Source organism: Kogia breviceps, chromosome 4, assembly GCF_026419965.1.
Source record: "Kogia breviceps isolate mKogBre1 chromosome 4, mKogBre1 haplotype 1, whole genome shotgun sequence".
Taxonomy (NCBI): Eukaryota; Metazoa; Chordata; class Mammalia; order Artiodactyla; family Physeteridae; genus Kogia; species Kogia breviceps.
Window position 1 is genome coordinate 61,588,908 of NC_081313.1, and position 23,574 is coordinate 61,612,481.

Consider the following 23,574-nt stretch of genomic DNA (forward strand, 5'->3'; position numbering starts at 1 on the left):
GATTACCACAAACTTAGTGGCTTAAAGCAACACAAATTTATCATTTTACAGTTCTGGAGCCAGAAGTTAACACGAGTCTTATGGAGCTAAAATCAAGGTGTTAACAGGACTAAGTTCTCCACAGAGGTTCTAAGGGGAAATCCGTTCTTTGCCTTTTCAAAATTTTAGAGGCTACCCACATTTCTTGGCTCAAGGCCCCCTGCCAGCAAAGACATCATTCTAGCCTCTGCTTTTGACATCTGACTTTCTTGGTTACATTGGGTCCAAGATTATTGGATGAATAATCTCTCCATCTCAAGAATTTTTTTTTCTAACATGTTTAGTTTCTGCTGTATAACAAAGTGAATCAGCTATATGTATACATATATCCCCATATCCCCTCCCTCTTGCGTCTCCCTATCCCACCTGTCTAGGTGGTCACAAAGCACCGAGCTGATCTCCCTGTGCTATGCGGCTACTTCCCACTAGCTATCCACCCTACGTTTGGTAGTGTATACATGTCCATGCCACTCTCTCACTTCGTCACAACTTACCCTTCCCCCTCTTTGTGTCCTCAAGTCCATTCTCTACGTCTTTGTCTTTATTCCTGTCCTGCCCCTAAGTTCGTCAGAACCTTTTTTTTCTTTTTTTACGATTCCATATATATGTGTTAGCATACAGTATTCGTTTTTCTCTTTCTGACTTACTTCACTCTGTATAACAGACTCTAGGTCCATCCACCTCACTACAAATAACTCAGTTTCGTTTCTTTTTATGGCTGAGTATTATTCCATTGTATATATATAACACATCTTCTTTATCCACTCATCTGTCGATGGACACTTAGGTTGCTTCCATGTCCTGGCTATTGTAAATAGTGCTACAATGAACATTGTGGTACATGACTCTTTTTGAATTATGGTTTTCTCAGGGTATATGCCCAGTAGTGGGATTGCTGGATGGTATGGTAGTTCTATTTTTAGTTTTGTAAGGATCCTCCATACTGTTCTCCATAGTGGCTGTATCAATTTACATTCCCACCAACAGTGCAAGATGGTTCCCTTTTCTCCACACCCTCTCCAGCATTTATTGTTTGCATCTCAAGAATCTTAATCACATCTGTAAAGTTCCCTTTGCCACATTAGGTAACATATTCACAGGTTCCAGGCATCAGGACCTGGACATCTTAGGCATTGGGTTGGAGGGGGAGGGTGTTAGTCTACCCTACCCAGGTGCCTTCTCAATCCCTTTGGGTAATTCCACCCTACTTTTCCTTTATGCTACCTCCTTCAAAGACTTCACTCAGCACTGCAGTGGTACTCCACTGCAAGTAAAAAGTGATCTTATGTTTTGGGCCTTTCCAAGCTTTCTCCTTGTCCTCAACAGAACTTAATGGTCCTCACTCTGAGAAGTATAGCCTACTATTTTTAAACATTTTAATTTTATTTTGGTAAGAACACTTAACATGAGATCTACCCTAACAAATTTTTAACCATATGATACTTTACCATTGACTACAGGTACAGTGTTGTGCAGTAGATCTCCAGGGCTTATTCACCTCGCTTAACTAAAATTGATGCCTGCTGATTAGCAGCTGCCCATTTCCCTTTTCTTCCAGCCCCTGGCAAGTACCTTTCTGTTCTTGGATTCTATGAGTTTGACTATTTTAATACGTCATACAAGTAGAAACATTCAGTATTTGTCTTTCTGTGACTGCATTATTTCACTTAAGTTTCTCAAGATTAGTACAGGCTACTACTATCTTCATTTAACAAATAAGGAATCTGACGCACAGGGAGATTGGGTAATTTATTCAAGACAACATTAACATTCAAACATGGGTAGTCTAGTTCTGCATGAGAGCAGACAGCTGGCAATTGAGTAAGTGGTCAATATACAGGAAGACTGTAGTATACTTGTTTATTATTGCCTCCCTCCATTAGGCTGTGAGCTCCTTATGGGCAGAAACTTTCTATAGGCTGATGAATATCTTATCTATTCTACACGTACTAAATACCTCAACTGATGCAACTTTTCAACAAATGCCTATTATATAAAACAAAACAAAACAAAAAATAGTCTTTTGCCCCAATTCTTTTAGTTTACAGTAGATGGTAAGAAGGTTATTCAGACAAGCAAATTTTGCTAATATATTACCTAAAGAAAATTAACTGAGGAATTAAATTATCCTAAGTCAACTGAAATGCAGATTTCTCCTTAAAGTCTTTAAGAAATTTGTTTATCAGTGAAACTTACATAGTGATAATGGACTATTTTAGGGCAACCTTCAAGTCTGCCTAGTCCTGTCCATGCCAAGAAGGAAGAAGTCAACAACAACAAAAACCCTACAGGTCAAGAAGAATATATTAAATATATGTAAAAACAATGGAGTCTCAGTGCTGTCCCTGGGGTTGTAAGATACATTATCTAAAAAGATGATGAGGTATTCATACTAATATAAAATCAGAGTCATAGACCCGTAGAGGGCCAAAAGATCTTACAGATTTTAAAGAAACTGAGGCCTCATTCACAGCATTTATTCCTAAAAGCAGATCTTTCAATAGGAAGAGAAAGGGGCTCTGTTGTAACAACTGACCATTTTAAGTTAAAAATATTATTACTTTCTTTAATGTCACTGAGCCAGTTTCCAAACTATGAAAGTGAAGCACATATGATAAACAGTTAAAGAATGAGGCAAATGATGATTGTGAAATGAGAACCTGAAAAATACAATTTAAGTTTCCTAATATTCAAAGCAGAAAAATAATCCATGGTTATAAACAGAGTTTTGATTTACCAAAAACAAAAGCCTGAACATTAAAATGTCAGAGTTGAAGTCAGTAAATCTACCTTGAAGAGTGATTATAAATTATATTAGTTTCCCATTGACTAATTATAAAATGATCTTTTCTTCCCTTAAAAGTACTACAGGGTATAGAATATTCATCTTCTAAATCAAAGTCAAAAAATTAAGAGTTTGGGATTAACATATACACGGAACTATAAATAAAATAATCAACAAGGACCTACTGTATAGCACAGAGAACTCTACTTAATATTCTGTAATAGCCTAAATGGGAAAAGAATCTGAAAAAGAATAAATATGTGTATATGTATAACTGGATCACTTTGCTGTATGTCTGAAACAAACATAACATTGTAAATCAACTATATGGCAATATAAAATAAAAAATTTTTTACAATAGATAAAAGCAAAACTTGCTAAGAAAGAACAAGTACTACAGGGGTACAGAATATTCATCTTTTAAATCAAAGGCAATAAAAAATAGTTTTTGAGAAATTAATGTGTTAGAAAGCCTAAGTAGAAACAACTGCTTTAAAATCCAGCTTGAAAATTTCACATGAGAAAAAGTGGTCAAAATATAAAATTGACAAACCTTAGATCCATTTTGTATTTCAAAGAACTAGCCAGTATTCTAACTGATTTGTGGTGCTTTTGCATGCAATCAAATTGAAATGTGTCTTGTTTGGTCAAATAGAAAGTCATTATTAAAGACATAGGAAAATGAAAACGTATTTTTTAAACTCACATTTTGAAGTGTGACATAGAAATAGAGACAAAAAGGATGTTATTGTTAAAAGTAGAAATAGATAAAATGGATGACATTTAGCACCCTATCCTCTGTAGTTACCTTCTACAGTCTATCTTTTTAAAAAATCTATTTCCTTGATAATTTTTCTTGCCACTTATTTGAAGTTATAATACTGCATATAGAAAAATGTTCTATCCATCATAATATCTTGAATTTACAGGTTAAAATTTTAAAAAAAATTTTTTTTTGGGGGCGTTATGTGGGCCTCTCTCTCACTGCTGTGGCCTCTCCCGTTGCAGAGCACAGACTCCGGACGCGCAGGCCCAGCGGCCATGGCTCACGGGCCCAGCCGCTCCGCGGCATGTGGGATCCTCCCGGACCGGGGCACGAACCTGTGTCCCCTGCATCGGCAGGCAGACTCCCAAACACTGCGCCACCAGGGAAGCCCTACAGGTTAAAATTTATAATTTTATGCTTACAGGAAAGATCATTCTTATTTGGGGATAAATTTTGTTTCAAATTGTTTTTCATTAGAAGTATTTACAATAACGTTACAGCTTTCTAGAGATCTACATCTGGAAAAAGACAATTAGGCGCAACGTAGTAAAAAGTTACTTTTCAAATAAAATATAAAAAGTAATTAATTTTTTTATGTTTCACGTTATGGTTGCTATGTCATATATGCCTGGATCTGGATATAACATAATTATATTTAGAATTCCACAAATAATTTCAATAATTTTATACAGAAAATTATGCTTTTCCTAAAAAGAAATCCCTTGTTTTAATCTCATTTTAATTAAATAAATTATTTTAAAGGTGAAAGCTGAATCATTTTTCTTTCTTCAATAGGTCTCATTTATTCTAAAGCCATATCATAGAAATAACGGACATTTATCACAGAAAGTATGAAATCTAGATTATGTATTTTACTGGATATTACCTATCCAGTTTTACAAAATGTTTAGACACTGTTTGGCTTAAAAACATGAAGCTGTTCCAAACTGATGACTTTTAAATCTAATTAATCTTGAATATAAAATTATTAAGTGACTTTCTGGAAAAAAAACTTTGAAGTTACACATTTACATACTTTTTTGATCTAGCCTTTATAACTTCTCATGTTGTAAAGTCATTTGCCTGCTTTTAGCACCCTCTGCAGGTGAACCAATATTATACATGACATGTCATTAAAAAGCAGTAAAAACAGAACCTTTGTGGAAAGGGTGCAATGAAGGTGATTAAATTGTGAAGAAATAAAATAAACAAATTATACGTTCTTAGTTCTGGTCAGGCAAGAAAATTCTGTTTGTAAGTTAATTATCTAATTTACTAAAACAACAACAAGAAACTGTGTGTGTGTGTGTGTGTGTGTGTGTGTGCCCGCATGTGTGCGTATTTCAAAGATAAAATGTTACTATTCATTGTAACCATGCTACTGACATACAGGTAAAACTAAAATGCAATACTAAAAAAGAAGTTACAATCTGTAGCTCATACCAAGAATATTCAAATGAAAAATTATTTGAAAATAAAATGAAGCTGTCAACTTACCATCCCTGTTGGACAGCAGACACACCAGGCCAGTAAGGCACGTGTCAGTGACTTCTGAGATGTTGGTGGCACATCTGCCTATAGTTTGAATAGTGGCTGCTGCAAACTGTTTATCCTGGCTTTTCACATAGGTCTAAAAAATTATCTCAGTTAGTTCATACATTGGCACTATCAAGTGAACAAAAAAATCCCTAATATATTAAGCTCTGTCAGAATATAAGAATTCTAGAATACATAATCTTCTCATCTAAAGGCATAACAAGAGGTCCAACTCCTGAATTAATGTACTACTGTTTTTTCACTTAAAGAATGTGGCTACAGAAGAGGCACATATTCAAGCCAGGTTCATTCACCTGTTGCTACAGTGGCTTGTGACTCCAGATAGTGGGGAGCAGTCACCCAAGGACAGAAATTAGTTTAAGTGCAAGGTTGAAAGAGATGATGAGAACCCTCTCTTCAGAGGTTTCAGTTCATTTAACCAGCAGCATCTGTGAATCTATGAAAAAAAAGGGCTGCTTTTTCAGAGATACTAAAGCTAAAAATTGGGAGAAGAGGAGGAAAAGGATCAATATGCTACTGAGAAAGATTTTATACTTTCAAAATGGTATCTGAATGTTAGTAAACTGCAATAGCTACAGTAAGTAGCATTTCAATAAAGACTTTATAAATACTTGATTTGCAACAAAATAAAACAGCACACTTTTGAAAAAGATTTTCTTGAAAAGAATGCTTTAAAAATACACTGTAAGCCATATATTTATATAAACTTAAAAAGAAATTAATCACTTATTTATTACAGACCTAAAGAATTTCACTTTGGTTATAACTTTCCTAATTTAAAAACTAAGCTTTTATTGTATACAGAAACAAATGTATTTTTTAATAAATATGCATATTTATATACATTATATATAAATGGAATTTAAAATCCCATTTTCAATTGAAATTTTAAAAAATGATTCCCAACCTCAAACGACAAGTACCTAATGTAGAATTAACACCACGTTCATCTAACATGCAAAACAGGATATGCATTTAAATGGTGCCTAAATGGCAAATGGAGGAGAAAATCCAAGAATATCTGAAAGACACACGAATTTAGTGAAAATGGTACCAAAACACGATTAAATGTTGAGGAAATAAATTAAACTCTCTTAGTTCCATGTAGGAAAGATCAACTGTATTTAAAACCATTTCCCAGTTGATTACCTAATTTCCTCAGTTACAAAAAACTGAGTCTTTAGAAAAGTTCTCTATTTTCTCAAAAAGTTATGAATAAACTGTACACATCTATGAACATACCCATAAACACAGAAATAAGGTAAAATATAGACAGTGATAAAAAAGGATACATGAAGAAAGAATATATTAAAAAGTCTGACTACACAGTGGACCTTACTAAACATCCTGATATTAAATGAAATGACTAGATCACCAATATCCTGAAACAAGTAAATAATGACATAAAATTACCTGAGACTCCTTCCCTACAACCCCAGTAACCCTGACATAAGCAGAAAATAGACAGCAAAAGGACACCCAAACAGATTACACAGATTACACATGATAAGAGAAAAAGCAAAAACCGCAAACACAAAGACAAAAACTTTAAAACAAAGTCAAATTTAAGCAATGTTCTATACCACAGATTACTAGATAAGAACTTGAGATACTATATTTTCTGGTATGTAAATATAAGATGAGCAGATATCTTAATTTTACAAGGACTTTTTCTAGAAAAATATATACCGTGAAAGTATAGTAATTCAGTTTAAAAATTATAAAGCATGAATATGTTATAATATTCTACTACTCCTGTTAAAAGTGTAAGATCACACAGTTAAAAAGAAATACAATGTCTATACAGCTAAAAAGAAATTTAATGCAGGCATATAGAATGACTATGGCAACAAAATAAGTTAAATCTATAAAAGCTGGGAGTTGACAAAAATTCTGTGATTAGTGTGTAACATGTGGTATACTTTTGCTAAGAAAACTGCTGATGAGATGTAAAACCCGTAATACTGATATGAGGTTTTCTATTACTGTGCTCCACCACTAAGTCTTCAGAGCTAACCCTTTCATCATAAAGGGCATAAGATCCATGAGGTAACTTTTTAGTATTTTGGGGGGATGTGTAGTTGGGAAGCATCTCATCCATCAGCACACATGATTTAAAAAATACAGCAAAACAAAACATTAACAACAATTTAAAAAATCATGATGAGGCCAATTTTAAACCAATTTTTTGGAGCTATACATGAAGCTAAGAGGACAATGTCTAAAACAGTAGTAGGCCAATCAAATAGGGACAACCATGTAAGAAGTGAAGCCATTTTCATGAGTAGAGTATAGCATGGCCTATTGATGATGACACCACAAAAAGACAGAATCCTTACAGTGACTTATTTTCAAACAAGGAGTTATAAACCAGTCTCTCAAATTCTATGATATGAAAACATGAAAGGGACCATTCCATTTCCCTTAAATTTTAGATTTGTAGTTAATGTTTATTCTTGAAAATTTATAAATTTATTAGTTGTCAATCTTGCCCCAAATCACTGTTTTATTTATATGATTATATATATCTAAATTGAGAAAGATATATATCTTACTTTAAACTGAACAGATGTTTTAGAAGTTATTGTATAATTAGCACTGTACACAAACCTGAAATTCTCGAAGAAGAGTTGATATGTTGGCTTCATTTGCCAAGTTTGTCAAAATTTCAAGCTATGATAGAAAAAAGAGAAAGTAAACAGTTTAAAACACACATAAAAAGGATGAATTTAATAAAGGTTATGCATTTAATAGAAAGATAATGTCTGTTTTTAAAAAACAGTTACACTATTACAAATGTGAGGCATTATACCCTTCAGGTGAATTTTGTCTCCCTATACCTACAAACAGAGAATAATTATATAGTGCCTAAAAGTAATTACAAAAAAGAGAATCCTACGTCTTCCTTAGTTGTTTGTCCCAACTTTATAATTTATATCTAATTAACCTAAACAACTTAAGGTAGTTTTATTTCTTTTTCTTTTAATAATAAAGTTAGAAAATGACTTGCCCTCCATGTAATACCTCTATATTCCAGATACCAATTAATTCCCTTAGTTTTTCTTCATCCTACCATCTCAAATATTTACATAGTTTAAATTTCTCTTCCAGATTTATAGTTACAAGAAATATGCAATTAAAAGCTCATTTCCAATAGGCTTGCTAAAAAAAAATTCAGTTTCTACTCATAAAAAAATATTCAATTAATCTGAAGGAAAGCTTCAAAAAGGAAAAAAGGAACAGAAACAGATGGGACAAACAAAATACAAAAGATAAGATGTAGACATAAACACACTCCTACCAATAATTATATTAAAAGTAAATGGTCTAACACTCCAACTAAAAGGCACAGGTTGTAGCAGTTCTTTATATATTCTGGATAGTAGTCAATTTTCAGATATATGTGCTGGAAATATTTTCTCCTAGATTATGAATTGACTTTTTATTTTATTTTAATTTTTTGTACAATTTTAAAAAACAATCTCTAATGTACAGAAAAGGTAAAAAGCAGTTTTTATCTGAACCATTTGAGTCCAGAGTCATCAAAATGATACCACATCATCTCCAAACACATCTGTACATATTTTCTACAAACAAGGACACTGTCCTACAGACCACAATACAACCAAGAAAACCAGGAAATTAACAGATACATCACATCTATGCAATAATAACTTACATTTAAATTTCACTAATTATCTCAACAATGTATAAAAGAAGAATCCAGATCCATATCATACATTGTATTTAGTTGTCTCTTTAGTCTCCTTCAGTCTGAAAGTTTCTCAACCTTTCTTTTGACCTTCACGAAGTGGACACTTTTGATGATTACGAACCAATTACTTTGAAATTTATCCTTCAATTTGGATGTGTCTTAGTTTTTTTGTGTGTGTGATTAAACTGTTTCCATGTGACGAACCAATCATTCCAATATTTACTGAACAGTCTACTAATGAATAGTCTTCAGTGGTTTACAATGTCTCCTCTCTTATATGGTACATTTTGATCTGCATAGATCTGTTTCCAGGCTTCGTATTCTATTCCACTTATTTTTCTATCTAAATATCACACTGTTTTAATCATTATAACTATATACCCATAACTATATTCTATACTGTAGTTATCATTCCCTGAACACAACACTCTTTCATAATCCCTTATGTTAGCATAAAATGTGCCTTTCTCCTATACCCAATGCTACAACCTCCCAATCAACTTACCTACCAACAACAAAAAAATTGACGAAATCATGTTATTCTTTTTAGATCCACTCAAACATCATCTTTTCCACCAGTCTTTTCTAAATATCCCAGAGAATTGGCCCCATCTTTCTTTTTCCACAACACTCAATTCAAACCTCTTTATCACTTAAAACACATAGTGCTGAAATTATCTATTTCCATGTCTCCTTCACATACTTCACATACTGTGAGTTATTCAAGGTATAGGTAGCATGTCTTAACTTTGTATTATTAGAATGTAGCACAGTAATTAGTATATAATAATGTAGTTTAAAAAGCATAAAGAAAATCCCTCAATGTATCTATTTTAAAAAAAACCAGGTCTCCATTTTGCAGATGCTAAACCAAAAGTTACAGTAATAGCATCAAAGTAAACATGCATTAGAGTATCTGAAAAAAATGAGCATTCATACCTTCAGTATCTTGATCATAGTTGGATCGGTTGACCTAACATAAAAACTCTTCAGATAAGGTTCAAACATACCCTAGATTACAAAAATAAATATATAAACACATTTATGGTACTAGTGTATTCATTTCTCTCTTGAATTTTGTGTTCACAATGTACATACCTTTCTCTGAATTGACATAGTTGCTATATTCTGTAGGACAATATACTGCACCTCCCTAGAAATTAAAGGAGAATTTTCACTGGGTATATTCTCCAATGAAATATCTTTAAGTAAACAGTACATTAAAGAAAAAGATTCAGCAATAAGACTCATATTGAGTGGAACTCTTAAATATAATATTGAAAAGTTTTTAGTAAATCTTAGATATTTATGCCTTCTTTTAAAAATACATTTTCCCTATAAACTATTAAATTAGATTTGATTCATCATGAAGAAGAGTTAAAACAAATTTTATAAAACTGTATTCTGAACATGTAGAGTCAATACTGTAGCTGCTCTGAACACGTACAAAGAAAGTATTCTTAGGGCTAATGGAACAAACATGACCACAGTGTTAATACAAACTCTTGATTGGAAGGCTCACCATGTGACTCAATTCTGCCCAGAGTGAAAGATAGATTTTTTAAAAAGCCAAGTTATTTTACGTCCAATTATCTAAGAAATGAACATGGAACTGAATCTGGTATAATGCTTCATGTGAAAGATACATTCCAGATCCTTCTTTGAACCAGCTATGGAAAACAAAAATTATTGAGCTGTTAAAAGGGAAAGAACGATTACGTATAAAGACAAAGGAAATAGTATCTTACTGAAGAATGGCAAAAGCCAAACTAGGGCTAAAGTTGTGGCACTAAGTTTGAGTATGGATGAAAATAAATATTTATCTTTCTCCTCCCAACTCCAATAGCATAAGTACTCAATGGAAAAATTTTTTTTAATTTAAAATAACTAATTACTGCAAAATATCCAGGGTAAGCTAAATAGCTTGAAACAATAGTATTCTTAAATGCAGAAAACAAAACAAATGGCAAAATCTTTCTAAACACTGTAAGTATATGCCACAGGAACTCAAAGTTTTCTGAATTGTTGACCTGAACTGCAGAATTATAGAGAGGTAAAATTAAAGAGAAAAGTATTCTGCTATCTATCTATCTACCTATCTACCTACTACCTACCTACCTATCTCCAGGAAATGAAAAGAGTATGCATTTCTTTAAAATAAGTAGCTATTAAGAACATAGCTCTTTTCTTAAATAGAACAAACTATAGTAATTAAATATTATAACTTTACAGGAAGCAGTAATTCTGTCATAAACTACATAATTCAGCATATGTATTGCTTTATATAAAGTCATGTACAATTACACTAAGTCAATCTGATAATACATTTAATATAGTTTTTCAGTGATTCCAGACTTAATACAACTCCCAAACATTATTACTGTCACACCTAGAAATATCAAACACTAATATTAGGCTACTGGTAATAACATATACTATATGCCAAAAAAATATTTTCAACTTCTTTGGGCTTGAGGTTAAAAAACCTTCAATATTTAGCATTAACTTTGAGATCAGTAATCTAAAGGCTTTTATAATAATCTCCTTAAGTATGAAATCTCATTGATAAAATACAGTCAGAGCTGCATGTTAAATGCCTAAGAGACACATTTCATTTGTTCAAACATTACTTTTAAAGTAATACAAAAGAAAACACACAAAAAATCATGTCCTACCTATTGCTACGAAGTAAACGCACTAGTGATTTAGAAATAATGCCAGCTTCTGATTTTGGTGCTATGTGCCAATACAGCTGAGCAACTGCCATAACCACCTAAAAAGTAAAGCAGAGAACAATAAGAACTATAACAGTTTCATACTACAGTTTCAAAGTATATTCTTACATATTATTTCCTTTAACTCCTATAAAATTGCTGTGAAATAAGATGAATATGTTGTTACTCTACGTAGCAGGTCGAATAGTGTTCCCCTAAGAGTGTCTACCCTCAGAATGTGACTTTATTTGGAAATAAAGTCTTTGCAGATGTTATTACAGCAATGATCAAGGTGAGATCATACTTGATTGGGGGGCCCTAAATCCAATGTGAGTGTCCTTATCAGAGACAGAAAAGGACACACAGAGAAGAGGCAGTAAGAAGATGGAGGCAGAGACTGCACTGAGGCATGTAAGTCAAGTAATGCCAAAGATTGCTGACAACCACCAGAAGCTAATTTCTCCTGAGAGCCTCCAGGAGGAACCAATCCTGTCGACAACTTGATTTTTAGACTTCTGGCCTCCTGAAATGTGAGAGAACACATTTCTATGGTTTTAATCCACTCAGTTTTTGGTAATTTGTTACGGCAACCCTAGGAAGCCAATAAATCCTCAGAAAAGAAAATGAATGCTAAATGAACTACCCAAAGTCTGATAGCCAATACACGGCAAGGCTCAACACACACTCCAAATCCCATACTCTTCCTAGTGCTGCTGCTGCTCTGAGACGGGGAATGAAACAAGACACTTAAAGATAACAGCAGTGGGCTTCCCTGGTGGCGCAGTGGTTGAGAGTCTGCCTTCCGATGCGGGGGACACAGGCTCGTGCCCCGGTCCGGGAAGATCCCACATGCCGAGGAGCGGCTGGGCCCGTGAGCCACGGCCGCTGAGCCTGCGCGTCCGTAGCCTGTGCTCCGCAACAGGAGAGGCCACAACAGTGAGAGGCCCACGTACCACAAAAAAAAGATAACAGCAGTAAGTAAGTTAAAATTTAAAAAATCAAAAAGGTCAGTATATTTAAGTTTTAATTAAGGGGACTCTATTAAAACAATTCCTCTAAAACAGCAGCATTTGAAATGACCTTGCTTTTCAAAATGCAGAACCTTAAAAACAGTCTTTGGTTCAAAGCTATTATAGGGGTAATCAGAATTTCTCTGTCATAAAATATAAGAGTACTATGTTTCCCCTACATGCCTCTACACTTAGATCCAGAGATCAAAAGTCCAGACTTCCCATTTGCTGCAAGTATCCAGTTTAGCGTGTGGCAACTGCAGACAGAGAGCTATAGAAATTAATCATCTTACCTTTGGTTAGGAAGATATATTAATACTACTTTAATTCTGCTTGAACTATAAAGTTCTAATAAATATATGGCAGGAGTTTTACATATGCCTAAACAGTATACAGTACCTGAGGGCGCTCGAAACAAAAAGAGTTTCTTCTAAAACTAAGAAACATTTTTTAAAAATAGAGTTACAGGATCCTCAAGTTACTGCTGTATGGCATTTTTGTGTACATTTTTTTAGATGACTGATTTATAGCTTTCAGACATTACTTGGGGATTTGAGGAGTTTAAGGATATCTTATTTCTTCATTTGTGATCTACAAATACACTTTAATTATACAACAAACTCTTCTGAATTTAAAATCTTATTAAGAAAAACTCAATTAATGATTGACTTAATCTACAAATAGGTGACAGTCATTTTTTAAAAATATTAAAGCATACAGATGGCTAATAAATATTAGCATATGATAGAAGAGAAAGCTGAAGCTTCATAAACTGTACTTTCTATATGTGTCAATGTTTTTAAGATTCTAGATTCCATTTAGTATGTCATCTGTTCTGATACATTAATTAGGGCACTCCCAAACCCAAAAGGACTAAAGGATCTTCTTTTCCCCAATATTTACAAATCTAACAGTTTTTAAATCTCTTCAATACCCAAAATTTGACATTTATAGTCTAATTTGTTAAAGCCATGAGGGAAGCTCCCGTAACTCCAAAACAACTAAAAATATACCTCATAGGCCTTCAGCAGTTACATTATGTATGTTCATAAGAAAGTACATCCTATAAGAACTTTTTTATTTCTAACCATTCCTCCTCTATCACCTTACCTAGACTGTCCAAATAGCCTCCCAGCAGTGCTTCCAGTATCTCTTATCGCCAATTCAATCTATACAGCACTGACAGACTAAGTTTCCTGAACAAATTCTCAAAGTCTCTCTTGCAAGTTGAGAATAAGGCTAAACAAAAGAGCCTCTATTCACAATTTTTCAAAAGTCAACCTTTATATATATTTAGCATCATCAAATAAGCAGGATACTAAAAGGTATTGGAACAAAAAATAAACTACCTCTATTTGGTACACAGTCCAACAAGCGGGGAACCAAAACATACTGGTACAAAAAGTACAAACTACCTCTATTTGTTTCACTATTCAAGAACATTTTTGATCAGTGAGTATTTGAACTATAAAACTAATATCCAAAGCAAAGTTAAATTAATAGTGAGTCAATTATAAAGTAGTTTTAGGTGGCAACTTACAGTACTTAAGTACCATCAGGTCAAGCGAGAGTATACTAAAATATAAGCATATTTTACAACATTAATAAAATAACATGTTATTATTGTGCATAGTACTTAATCATGATTTAGAAACTAAATACTAGGTATTAGATAAAAACTTCCTAAGATACAAAGCTCTAGGCACCAAATTCTCAAGCATCAGAAAACAAAGGAAACTCTCATTTTCAAAGTTTTTACTACTTACTACTTGAACAGAACGATTAACTAAGAATTTTTTTTTAATTGAAAGAAGTTTAAGAAAATGTTGAACTTGAATTCATCAAGCCTTACACAAAACTTCCAGTTAACAGGAAACACAGGATATAGAAAAGGAAGCAACCAGACAAATCCAGAGGAACATTCTGCAAGACTTGAGAGGTTTAAAAGATGTAACAACCAGACCCAATGCAGCACAACTGGTTTAGATGAACGAGTTACAAAAGAATTTAAGACAAATTGGTATTAAATGGGATGCAATTTTACTGAAATAGAAATAGAGAACTGACTAGAAAAAAAAACAGGTTAAAAAATACTACGTGTACTATGATTTTTATCTTAGTTTTAAAAAATATATATGTATAGACATACACACATGTGAAATAGGTACATTTATGCAGAAAAAAATCTGGAAAAAACTGCACTAAGATATTATAACAGTGATTTCTGAGTGATGGGAATGTAATGGTTTAATTTTATTTAATTTTGCTAGTCTGTATTTTCTAATTTTCTATTGTGCACATGTATTCTTCTAAAATATAAAGGGTTATTTAAAATAAAAAGATGTCAACAACAACAACAAACTTAGGGCCCAAGTAAGGATGATTTTTAATTATTCCTACCAGCTAAAATTTTTATGAGGCATTATGCTAGGTGCTTTTACTATATATTAGTCTCTTCAAAACTCTTATCAGGTAAATACAAATATTATGGACTGATACCAGATTAAGTACTCACAACAACAATCCAGTAGTAGAGAAATATACACAGTCCTCCAATCAACTGGTAAACATCTAGAACTTATATCTTAGGAATCCAATTAACAAAACCACAAAAAGGAAATGAAGTCCAGTAGGCATACAGCTACCAAACCAAGTAATCCTATTAAAACCTGCTTTTTAGTATATAAACAAATAAACCAACAAATGCTCCATTAGCACACTCAAAAATAAAGACTTATTTACTGAATGTACATACTTTTAACCAGTTTTTAAAAATCTGTGAATTATTTCTTATAATGGTTTTTTTTTTTTTTTTTTTGGTACGCGGGCCTCTCACTGTTGTGGCCTCTCTCGTTGCGGAGCACAGGCTCCGGACGCGCAGGCTCAGTGGCCATGGCTCACGGGCCCAGCTGCTCCGTGGCATGTGGGATGTTCCCGGACCGGGGCACGAACCCGTGTCCCCTGCATCGGCAGGCGGACTCTCAACCACTGCACCACCAGAGAAACCCTCTTATAATGGTTTTTACATACCGCTGCATTCCTGCTCTGAAGCAAAGGCTTTGTATTCCGAATTAAAAGTCTATGGTCTGGATCCATAGTATATGGCTTCTTCCTTTTGTCAGTCTTTTCCTTCTGTTCCTCATCAGAATCATAGAAATCCTTTTCATTGTCCTCTAGACCATCACCCTACAGGAAAGAAATCCAATCCCAAGATTAGTTCAGACCTGGGACAGCCCAAATATTACACAAAGAAAACTTTTTAAAAAACATTTACAATAATGATAATATTTTACTATAGAATACTACTGTTGAGGCAATTTGAAATTATTATGTTACCTATATGGAAGAAAGGCCTTGCTTTTTCTCATATTTTATGACACAATAACTTTTAGGGCAATAGATAATTCTTTTATATTATATAGTAAACCTCTGAAAATATTAAATTACCATAGAAATACCCACAGCTGCCCAAAGGGAAAACCTAACCATTAAATTCTAACAAAGCCCCAGATATGAGACTACCCAAAACCTGAAAACTGTTTCCATAAATTATCAGTCACTCTGTAACTGAATCAAAGGGTCAGAAGAAAGAAAAAATTGTTTGAACTGCAAAACACATAAAAGAAATCATTAATAAAGTTTGACAGGTTAAAAATTGGTAATTAAGTAGATCCCTGTGTTGTCAAGACTCAGTTTGAGATTTATGTGTATCCGAGAGTTGATTCTATGTTTTTGTTTTGTACTTTTCATTTGAATTCTTTATTATCTCTGTCAATAGAATCAGCCTATAGGTATTTAGTCCTGAAAATAAACAAACAAATGAAAAAAGCTCACAAAGACAATAATTTTTTTTTTTTTTTTTTTTTTTTTTTTTTTTTTTGCGGTACACGGGCCTCTCACTGTTGTGGCCTCTCCCATTGCGGAGCACAGGCTCCGGACGCGCAGGCTCAGCGGCCACGGCTCACGGGCCTAGCTGCTCCGTGGCATGTGGGATCTTCCCGGACCAGGGCACAAACCCATGTCCCCTGCATCAGCAGGTGGACTCTCAACCACTGTGCCACCAGGGAAGCCCCAACAATAATATTTAAGTGGATCCAATGCAACTACCATTTAGAGATAATTTCTGTTACCAAGTACTTGAAACATACTTTCCACTTCTGGGAAGATGGAATAGATATACTTTTTCCTATTCCTCTTGCTAAGTACAACTAGAAACCCAAGACATTATATATAAAACAAATATAAAAAAGAAAAAACAGAGAAGAAGAAAGACTGGATAGGGATCTCAGGATCCAAAGAATGACACAACACTGAGTTCCTTCAATTTTCATTTTTACCTCATATATCAAAGACTGGGTGGAAGAGAAGTGGGTAACACAGAAAACCAATAAGTATAGATGAAACAAACCCTCCAAAAGCCTGTTTTCTGTAGCCAAAGGACCAAGAAAGGGAAACGGAAAGTCTAGCAAGACAGAAAACTTTTAAAGAAAATAACTGCTCTAGTGCAGCCAACACTGGAGAAAAAAAACATGACCTTACCCCTACCCCCACCAGCAAAAGCTGACATGGAGAGCCTAGATTTCCACCCCTCCCCTCAAGATGTAATAAGAGCCCCGACTTTCCCACTGGGGTGGTATCAGAAAAGGCCAAGATGGAACTGAGACTTTAATCCCCACCAGGTAATGAGGCACCTCCATGGTGGGGAGACCAAGTAGGGAGCTTGGACATCCAAGCCTAAGTATCAGTCGAAGTAACTTTATCCTTCACCACTGGGCTAGTACAAGAGGATGCTTAGTGGACACTTCCCTCAGGACTTGAAATATCACCAGCCAGTGGTAACAAGGACACACCACTCTGTGGTGTCAGTGGAAGACACATGTGGAACAGTAATGAGGCACTTCTATACCTCCCAGCCAGACAGCTATCAGGGGAATAATAGTGGGGAGCCAGATCCCACATTCACCCACAGTAATAATGAGCACAGTCTACCTGAGATATCAATGGAGGCTGAGTGGAGAACCAGGACTTCTACCATGAACTGGCAGTAATGAGGTGGCATGCACCCCACCCTTCTCTGCTGTAATGGTGTCAAACAAACCGAGCTAAAACTGAAGGCTTGAATAAGATCCATAATCTCATAATATCCAAAACATCCAAGTTTGGGAAAAAAAAAAAATCACTCACCATTCCAAGAGCCAAGGAGATCCCAAACTGGATGAAAAAAGATAAATAGTAGGTAACAACACTAAGATGATAGGGATATTAGAGTTATCTGATAAAGATTTTAAAGCAACCATCATAAAAATGTTTCAATGAGCAACTAGGAACATCCTTGAAACAAATGAGAAACAGGTCTTAGAAAAGAATTATAAAATCTAAACAAAGAAATAGAAGATATAAAGACCAACAAGAAAGGTTATAACTGAAAAATACAGGAACCAAAATTAAACAATAAATGGGATCAAAAGCAGTACTAAGAGGACCAGGAAACCATCAGTGAATTACAACACAGAACAACAGAAATTACCTAATCTGAACAAAAGAGAAAAATGGAGAATGGAATGGAAGACCCGTCTGTCTCCTCTCCAAACCCCCCCAAAAAGAAATCTTTTTCCATGGAGGAGCTGGTTAGTAGTGATCTTAAAGAGACAGCTGGCAGTGGAAGTCTTACCAAGAGTAAGAAATCTTTCCCCAGAGAGGGAACCAGTTAGTGACCCTGAAGAGTCAGGAAACAAGAGGATCCCCAAGAAACGGAGGAAATTCTCTTCCAAGGAGGAGCCACTCAGCAGTGGACCTGAAGAGGCTGCTGCCAGCAGGAGCAGTAGCTCCAAGAAAAAGAAAAAGCTCCAAAAGCTATCCCAAGAAAATTAGAATGGACATTTCCCTAGTAGGGCATAACTCGCAGAGATATTTCCCAACCCATCCCCTATAGCCCAATAAACATTATAAAAAAAAAATACACGGAGAACAAAGATAAGGGGGGGGGGGAAAGAACTTCAGGGACCTTTGTAACTATAACAAAACAGCTAAAATATCCTATCATCTGAACCCTGGAAAGATTCAGAAGATGGGTGGGGCTTAGAGAGTACTCCAAGAGGGCTTCCCTGGTGGCACAGTGGTTGAGAGTTTACCTGCTCATGCAGGGGATACGGGTTCATGCTCTGGTCCGGGAAGATCCCACATGCCATGGAGCGGCTGGGCCCGTGAGCCATGGCCGCTGAGCCTGCATGTCCGGAGCTTGTGCTTTGCAACGGGAGAGGCCACAACAGTGAGAGGCCTGCGTACCACAAAAAAAAAAAAAAAAAAGAGTACTCCAAGAAATAACGGCTGAAAAATTGCTAAATTTGGCAAAAGACCTAAAATTACAGATGGTATAAACTGAGTAAATCCTAAACAGGATAAACCCAAAGAAATACAAAACAAGACATATAAGTCAAACTTCTGAAAACTAAAGATTTAGAAAAAGATCTGGAAAGCAGCATTACACAAAGGACACTTGAGAGGATGAGGTAATGGATCAGGGAATGTCAGTGACAGGATGAAAATGCAGGATAGATTTAAGAACTACATAGAAGCTGAAATCAACAGGATGCAGTGACTGAACGTGAAGAACAACATCAGGGCACTTAACAAGGATGCCCTGGGCTTCCCTGGTGGCGCAGTGGTTGAGAGTCTGCCTGCTGATGCAGGGGGGACGCGGGTTTGTGCCCCGGTCCGGGAAGATCCCACATGCCGCGGAGCGGCTGGGCCCGTGAGCCATGGCCGCTGAGCCTGCACGTCCGGAGCCTGTGCTCCGCAACAGGAGAGGCCACAACAGTGAGAGGCCCGAGTACCGCCAAAAAAAAAAAAAAAAAAAAAAAAAAGGGTGCCCCCATCTCCAGCTTGGATAACAAAGCATATGATGATACTACCGGTCAAGTTAATCTTGTCTGGGAGTATCTCTCTTTTCCAAGGCTGCCTGCTAAACAAACATCCTTAAAAGATAGTCCAGAACAAAACCTATCAATGCCATTACACAGAAGAGCAGAAAAACTGAGAAAAATGCATGAAGGATTATCTCCCAAGTGTTTATTTTGTTCATGACTGATCTGCCCCTATTCTTCAAAGTGAACCTTCTTTTTATAATTAACAATTTCCCCCAGCAAAAAAATTTATAATTTGTGATCTCTCATCATTTTTCCTTCAACATGGCATAACATTTTTAAAAAAAACATTTATATAGCTAGGTACAGAGTTCTTAGGGTTGACAAAAAGAAGCACAGCCCATAAAAGAGAACAATGATAAATTGGATTTAACCAAAATTAAAAACTTTTGTTCCATTAAAAAAAAAACCTCTTAAGAGGAAGAAAAAAACAAATTACACATTGGCAGAAAATATATGCAATTACATATGAAACAAGGGGCTAGTATGTAGAATATAAAGACCACTCCCAAAACTCAACATTAAAAAAAAAATTAAGTTTAAAAAAGGGCAAAAGATACTCTTACGGACTGAACTGTGTATCCCCTAAAATTCACATGTTGAAGCCTCAATGCGACCATATGCTAAAGTTGGGACCTTCAAGGTTAAATTAGATTATATCAGTGTTACCCTAATCCAATACAACTGGCATCCTTATAAGAAGAGAGAAAGGCATATGAGAACACAGCAAGAAGGCAGCCATCTGCAAGCCAAGGAGAGGAGCCTTGGGAGAAACCAAACCTGCTAACACCTTGACCTTGGACTTCTAGCCTCCTGGAGGAATTGTGAGAAACTATGAGAAATAAATTTCTGTTTATTTAACCACTCTGTGGTATTTTGTTTTGGCAGCTCTACTAAACTAATACAGACATCAATAAACAATTACTAAAGGAGATATACAAATGGCAAACAAGGCACATGAAAAGATAATCAACTTCATTAGCTAATAGGGAAATGCAAATTAAAACCACAGCAAGGTGGTTTTGTTATGGCATACATATCAGAATGGCTCTCATCTAAAATTAAATTTAAATATAGTGACACCACCAAATGATAGTAAGGAAGTCCAGGAAAAGGATCACTCATATGCTGGTGGTGAATGTAAAAGGTTACAGTCATTCCGGCAGGTTGTCAGTCTCTTACAGAACTAAACCTGTATTCACCATACAACCCAAAAATTGCACTCTTGGGCATTTATCATGGGGAAATGGAAATTCTCACAAAGATCTCTACACAAAATATTCATAGCAGCGTTATTCCTATTAGCCAAAATGGAAACAACACAGATGTCCTTCAATGGATGAATGGTTAAACAATTGGTTAAGTAAATGGTTAAACATCTATGCCATGGAATACCACTCAGAAATAAAAAGAAACAAACAACTGATACACACAATGATGATTAATCTCCAGAGAAGTACACTGAACTTGAGGGAGCAAAATTAATCCTAAAAGGTTACATACTGTATGATTCCATTTATATAGCATTCTTGAAATGACAAAATCATAAGAGATGGAAAAGAAATTAGTGGTTGCCAGGGGTTAAGGGGGAGCAGGGCTAAGCACAGGGAAGAAAATGGGTTTAACTATAAAATGGTAACATGAAGGACACTTGTGATAGAAATGTTCTGAATCATGATTGTATCAATGTCAATATCAAGGTTGTAATACCTTACTATAGTTTTGCAAGATGTCACCACTGGAGGAAAATGAATAAAGGTTACACAAGATCTCTCTATATTATTTCTTACAACTGCATGTGAATCTACAGTTATCTTAAAAGAGAACATTTAATTAAATAAAATTAAGGAGAAAAAAATCAGTAAATCACTTGAAAGCAATTTGCATATGTTTATTGTTAGATAACAATAAAATAAATTATTTAAATTGTTATAGGTTAATATCACTTAATGAATTACATTTTTCTTGTTAAGTGCTTACAGTCAGGACACAATCTTTGCTTAAATATCACTGAAAACACTTTTTATCAAAAAATATGACCTTTAAAAAAAAATGACCTTTAGTTTTCTTAGAAGTAAGCATAATATTATCTGAGTGTTTTTTTTTTTTTTTTTTTTTTTTTTTTTTTTGGTATGCGGGCCTCACTGTTGTGGCCTCTCCCGTTGCGGAGCAGAGGCTCCGGACGCGCAGGCACAGCGGCCACGGCTCACGGGCCCAGCCGCTCCACGGCATGTGGGATCCTCCCAGACCGGGGCACGAACCCGTGTCCCCTGCATTGGCAGGCGGATTCTCAACCACTGCGCCACCAGGGAAGCCCTATCTGAGTGTTTTTTAAATCCACAATAAAAAAAAATCTTAAGAAATTCTCCAAACAAAAGAAACTCACCAAATTTATAATTTGAAAACAAAAGGTACTTTAAAAGTAATACCCATATTTTAAAGAAAACTATAAATTATAACATTTATCATCTTCTCTGAATACACAATTCAAAACAAATTACTTGTCTCTTAGTGCTTAAAAACAAAAAAAAAGGACTATAACTGAGACATACTTTTCTATCAAGGCCAGACTTGAGGGTCTTTCTCCTTTATGAAGTTTCAGACTCAACTGATTCTATTAAGTGCATTAATAAACCAATAAAATGATACACAAATAATCTCATTCTTTAAGTATAAGCACTCACCTACAATCTTTACTGAATGTTAATCAAACAAATGTTCAAAATATACCTAAAACTGATAGACGAAACGGCTGTATTAACACAGCACTTTCCAGTTCTCCTTCTCTACTAATTAACACTTTATTAAAGTTCAATTACATTATTTTAATAAATATTTGTGTTGTTTATTTTACTGTATAAGTATTTAGGATTGTGGTAGTAATTATAGTAAAAAGATTATAAAGGAGTATTTATCTTTTCATTAATATCTTTCCCACATCCAAAGATTTTACAAAGCTATTAAGTAAAACGTCTACAGATTAATGCTTCATGATGTTTTATTAAAGATTTGTAAATTAATTCTTTCTTAACATTTAACATTAAATAAATTAGTATAATTTACTAAAACGAAAGGGATTCTTTGAAACAGTTCAAAGTTTTAACAACAGGATTACTGGATAACAAACATGAAGAACATGTTGCTTAATACCTAAAATAGTTATTGATATCAATTATTATTTCAAAATATATTCCCCTCAAAAGAAACTTTCTCTTACACTTTTTATGAAATTTCAATTTGGTTCTATTGCTATGAGAACATCATGGCATGGCATTTTAGATCTGGCTGCTAATTACTAACTGTATATATACACCAACAGCATAATTCCTTTAGTTTGAACTAAAAGGAAAAAAATTTAAGGACTGATGTTTTCATGAGGTTAATGAAACAAACGAGATGAGGCTTCCACACAGGATGGGAGCTAATCTCCAATAATTTTATATCTGAATCTGTGTCACTGCTAGCTGTTTTCTCAGGTTTTCAACCCACAGGAACAGACATTGGCCAAAACAGAATGGAAGCTGGATGCAAACAGCCAGAATGGGTAATACTAGGTCATGCCAGTTCAGTATCAGGGTTGCCTCTATGACCATGTTTAATTACTTGACCTCCCCTTGTCTTAATTTACTCATTTGTAAAATGGAATAAAAGCAGTATCTATATCATGAAAGTGTTCATAAAGCTTGATTAGTTTAGTGAAGGTTATATAAGCCCTTAGTGCCTAGTGCATATTAAACACTCAAATAGTAGCTATTACCATTGCTTTTATTACCTCACCATAAATCAAATATCCCTAGATGCCAAATATGAAGAAAAATTTCCCCCTAAAATTATCCCTCAGAAAAGAAACTGCCTCATATTTGAGAATTTACAAAAATATCATGAGGCTTTTGTACAACTGCTTCATTTTGAACCAAAATGTACTGTTTGGGGAACTTGTTACACTGAAACAACTTTAATCAGTGCCAGTTATAGATGCTTAAAAGAAGTCACAAACTCCAATGACACAATGTCATTAAAAATAAGACTTGAAAGATTACTTTTTAAAAGCAGGTAATACAGGAT

General features: G+C 34.7%; 1 protein-coding gene across 4 annotated transcripts in view; it reads right to left on the bottom strand.

Annotated features, from left to right (window-relative positions):
- The window catches only part of AP3B1 (adaptor related protein complex 3 subunit beta 1), a 262,792-nt gene that overhangs the window by 140,694 nt on the left and 98,524 nt on the right, over positions 1–23,574 (bottom strand). For all 4 annotated transcript variants that reach the window (XR_009335400.2, XM_059061372.2, XM_067031191.1 and 1 more), the window contains exons 8-13: positions 15,617–15,772; positions 11,538–11,635; positions 9,961–10,015; positions 9,802–9,873; positions 7,758–7,820; positions 5,088–5,220 (exon numbers count right to left, since the gene is read on the bottom strand). Coding sequence is in view for 3 of the 4 variants with exons in the window: in XM_059061372.2 (XP_058917355.1) it covers positions 5,088–5,220; positions 7,758–7,820; positions 9,802–9,873; positions 9,961–10,015; positions 11,538–11,635; positions 15,617–15,772 (577 nt within the window). In the remaining variant the exon portion in view is untranslated. The remainder of the gene's footprint in view (positions 1–5,087; positions 5,221–7,757; positions 7,821–9,801; positions 9,874–9,960; positions 10,016–11,537; positions 11,636–15,616; positions 15,773–23,574) is intronic.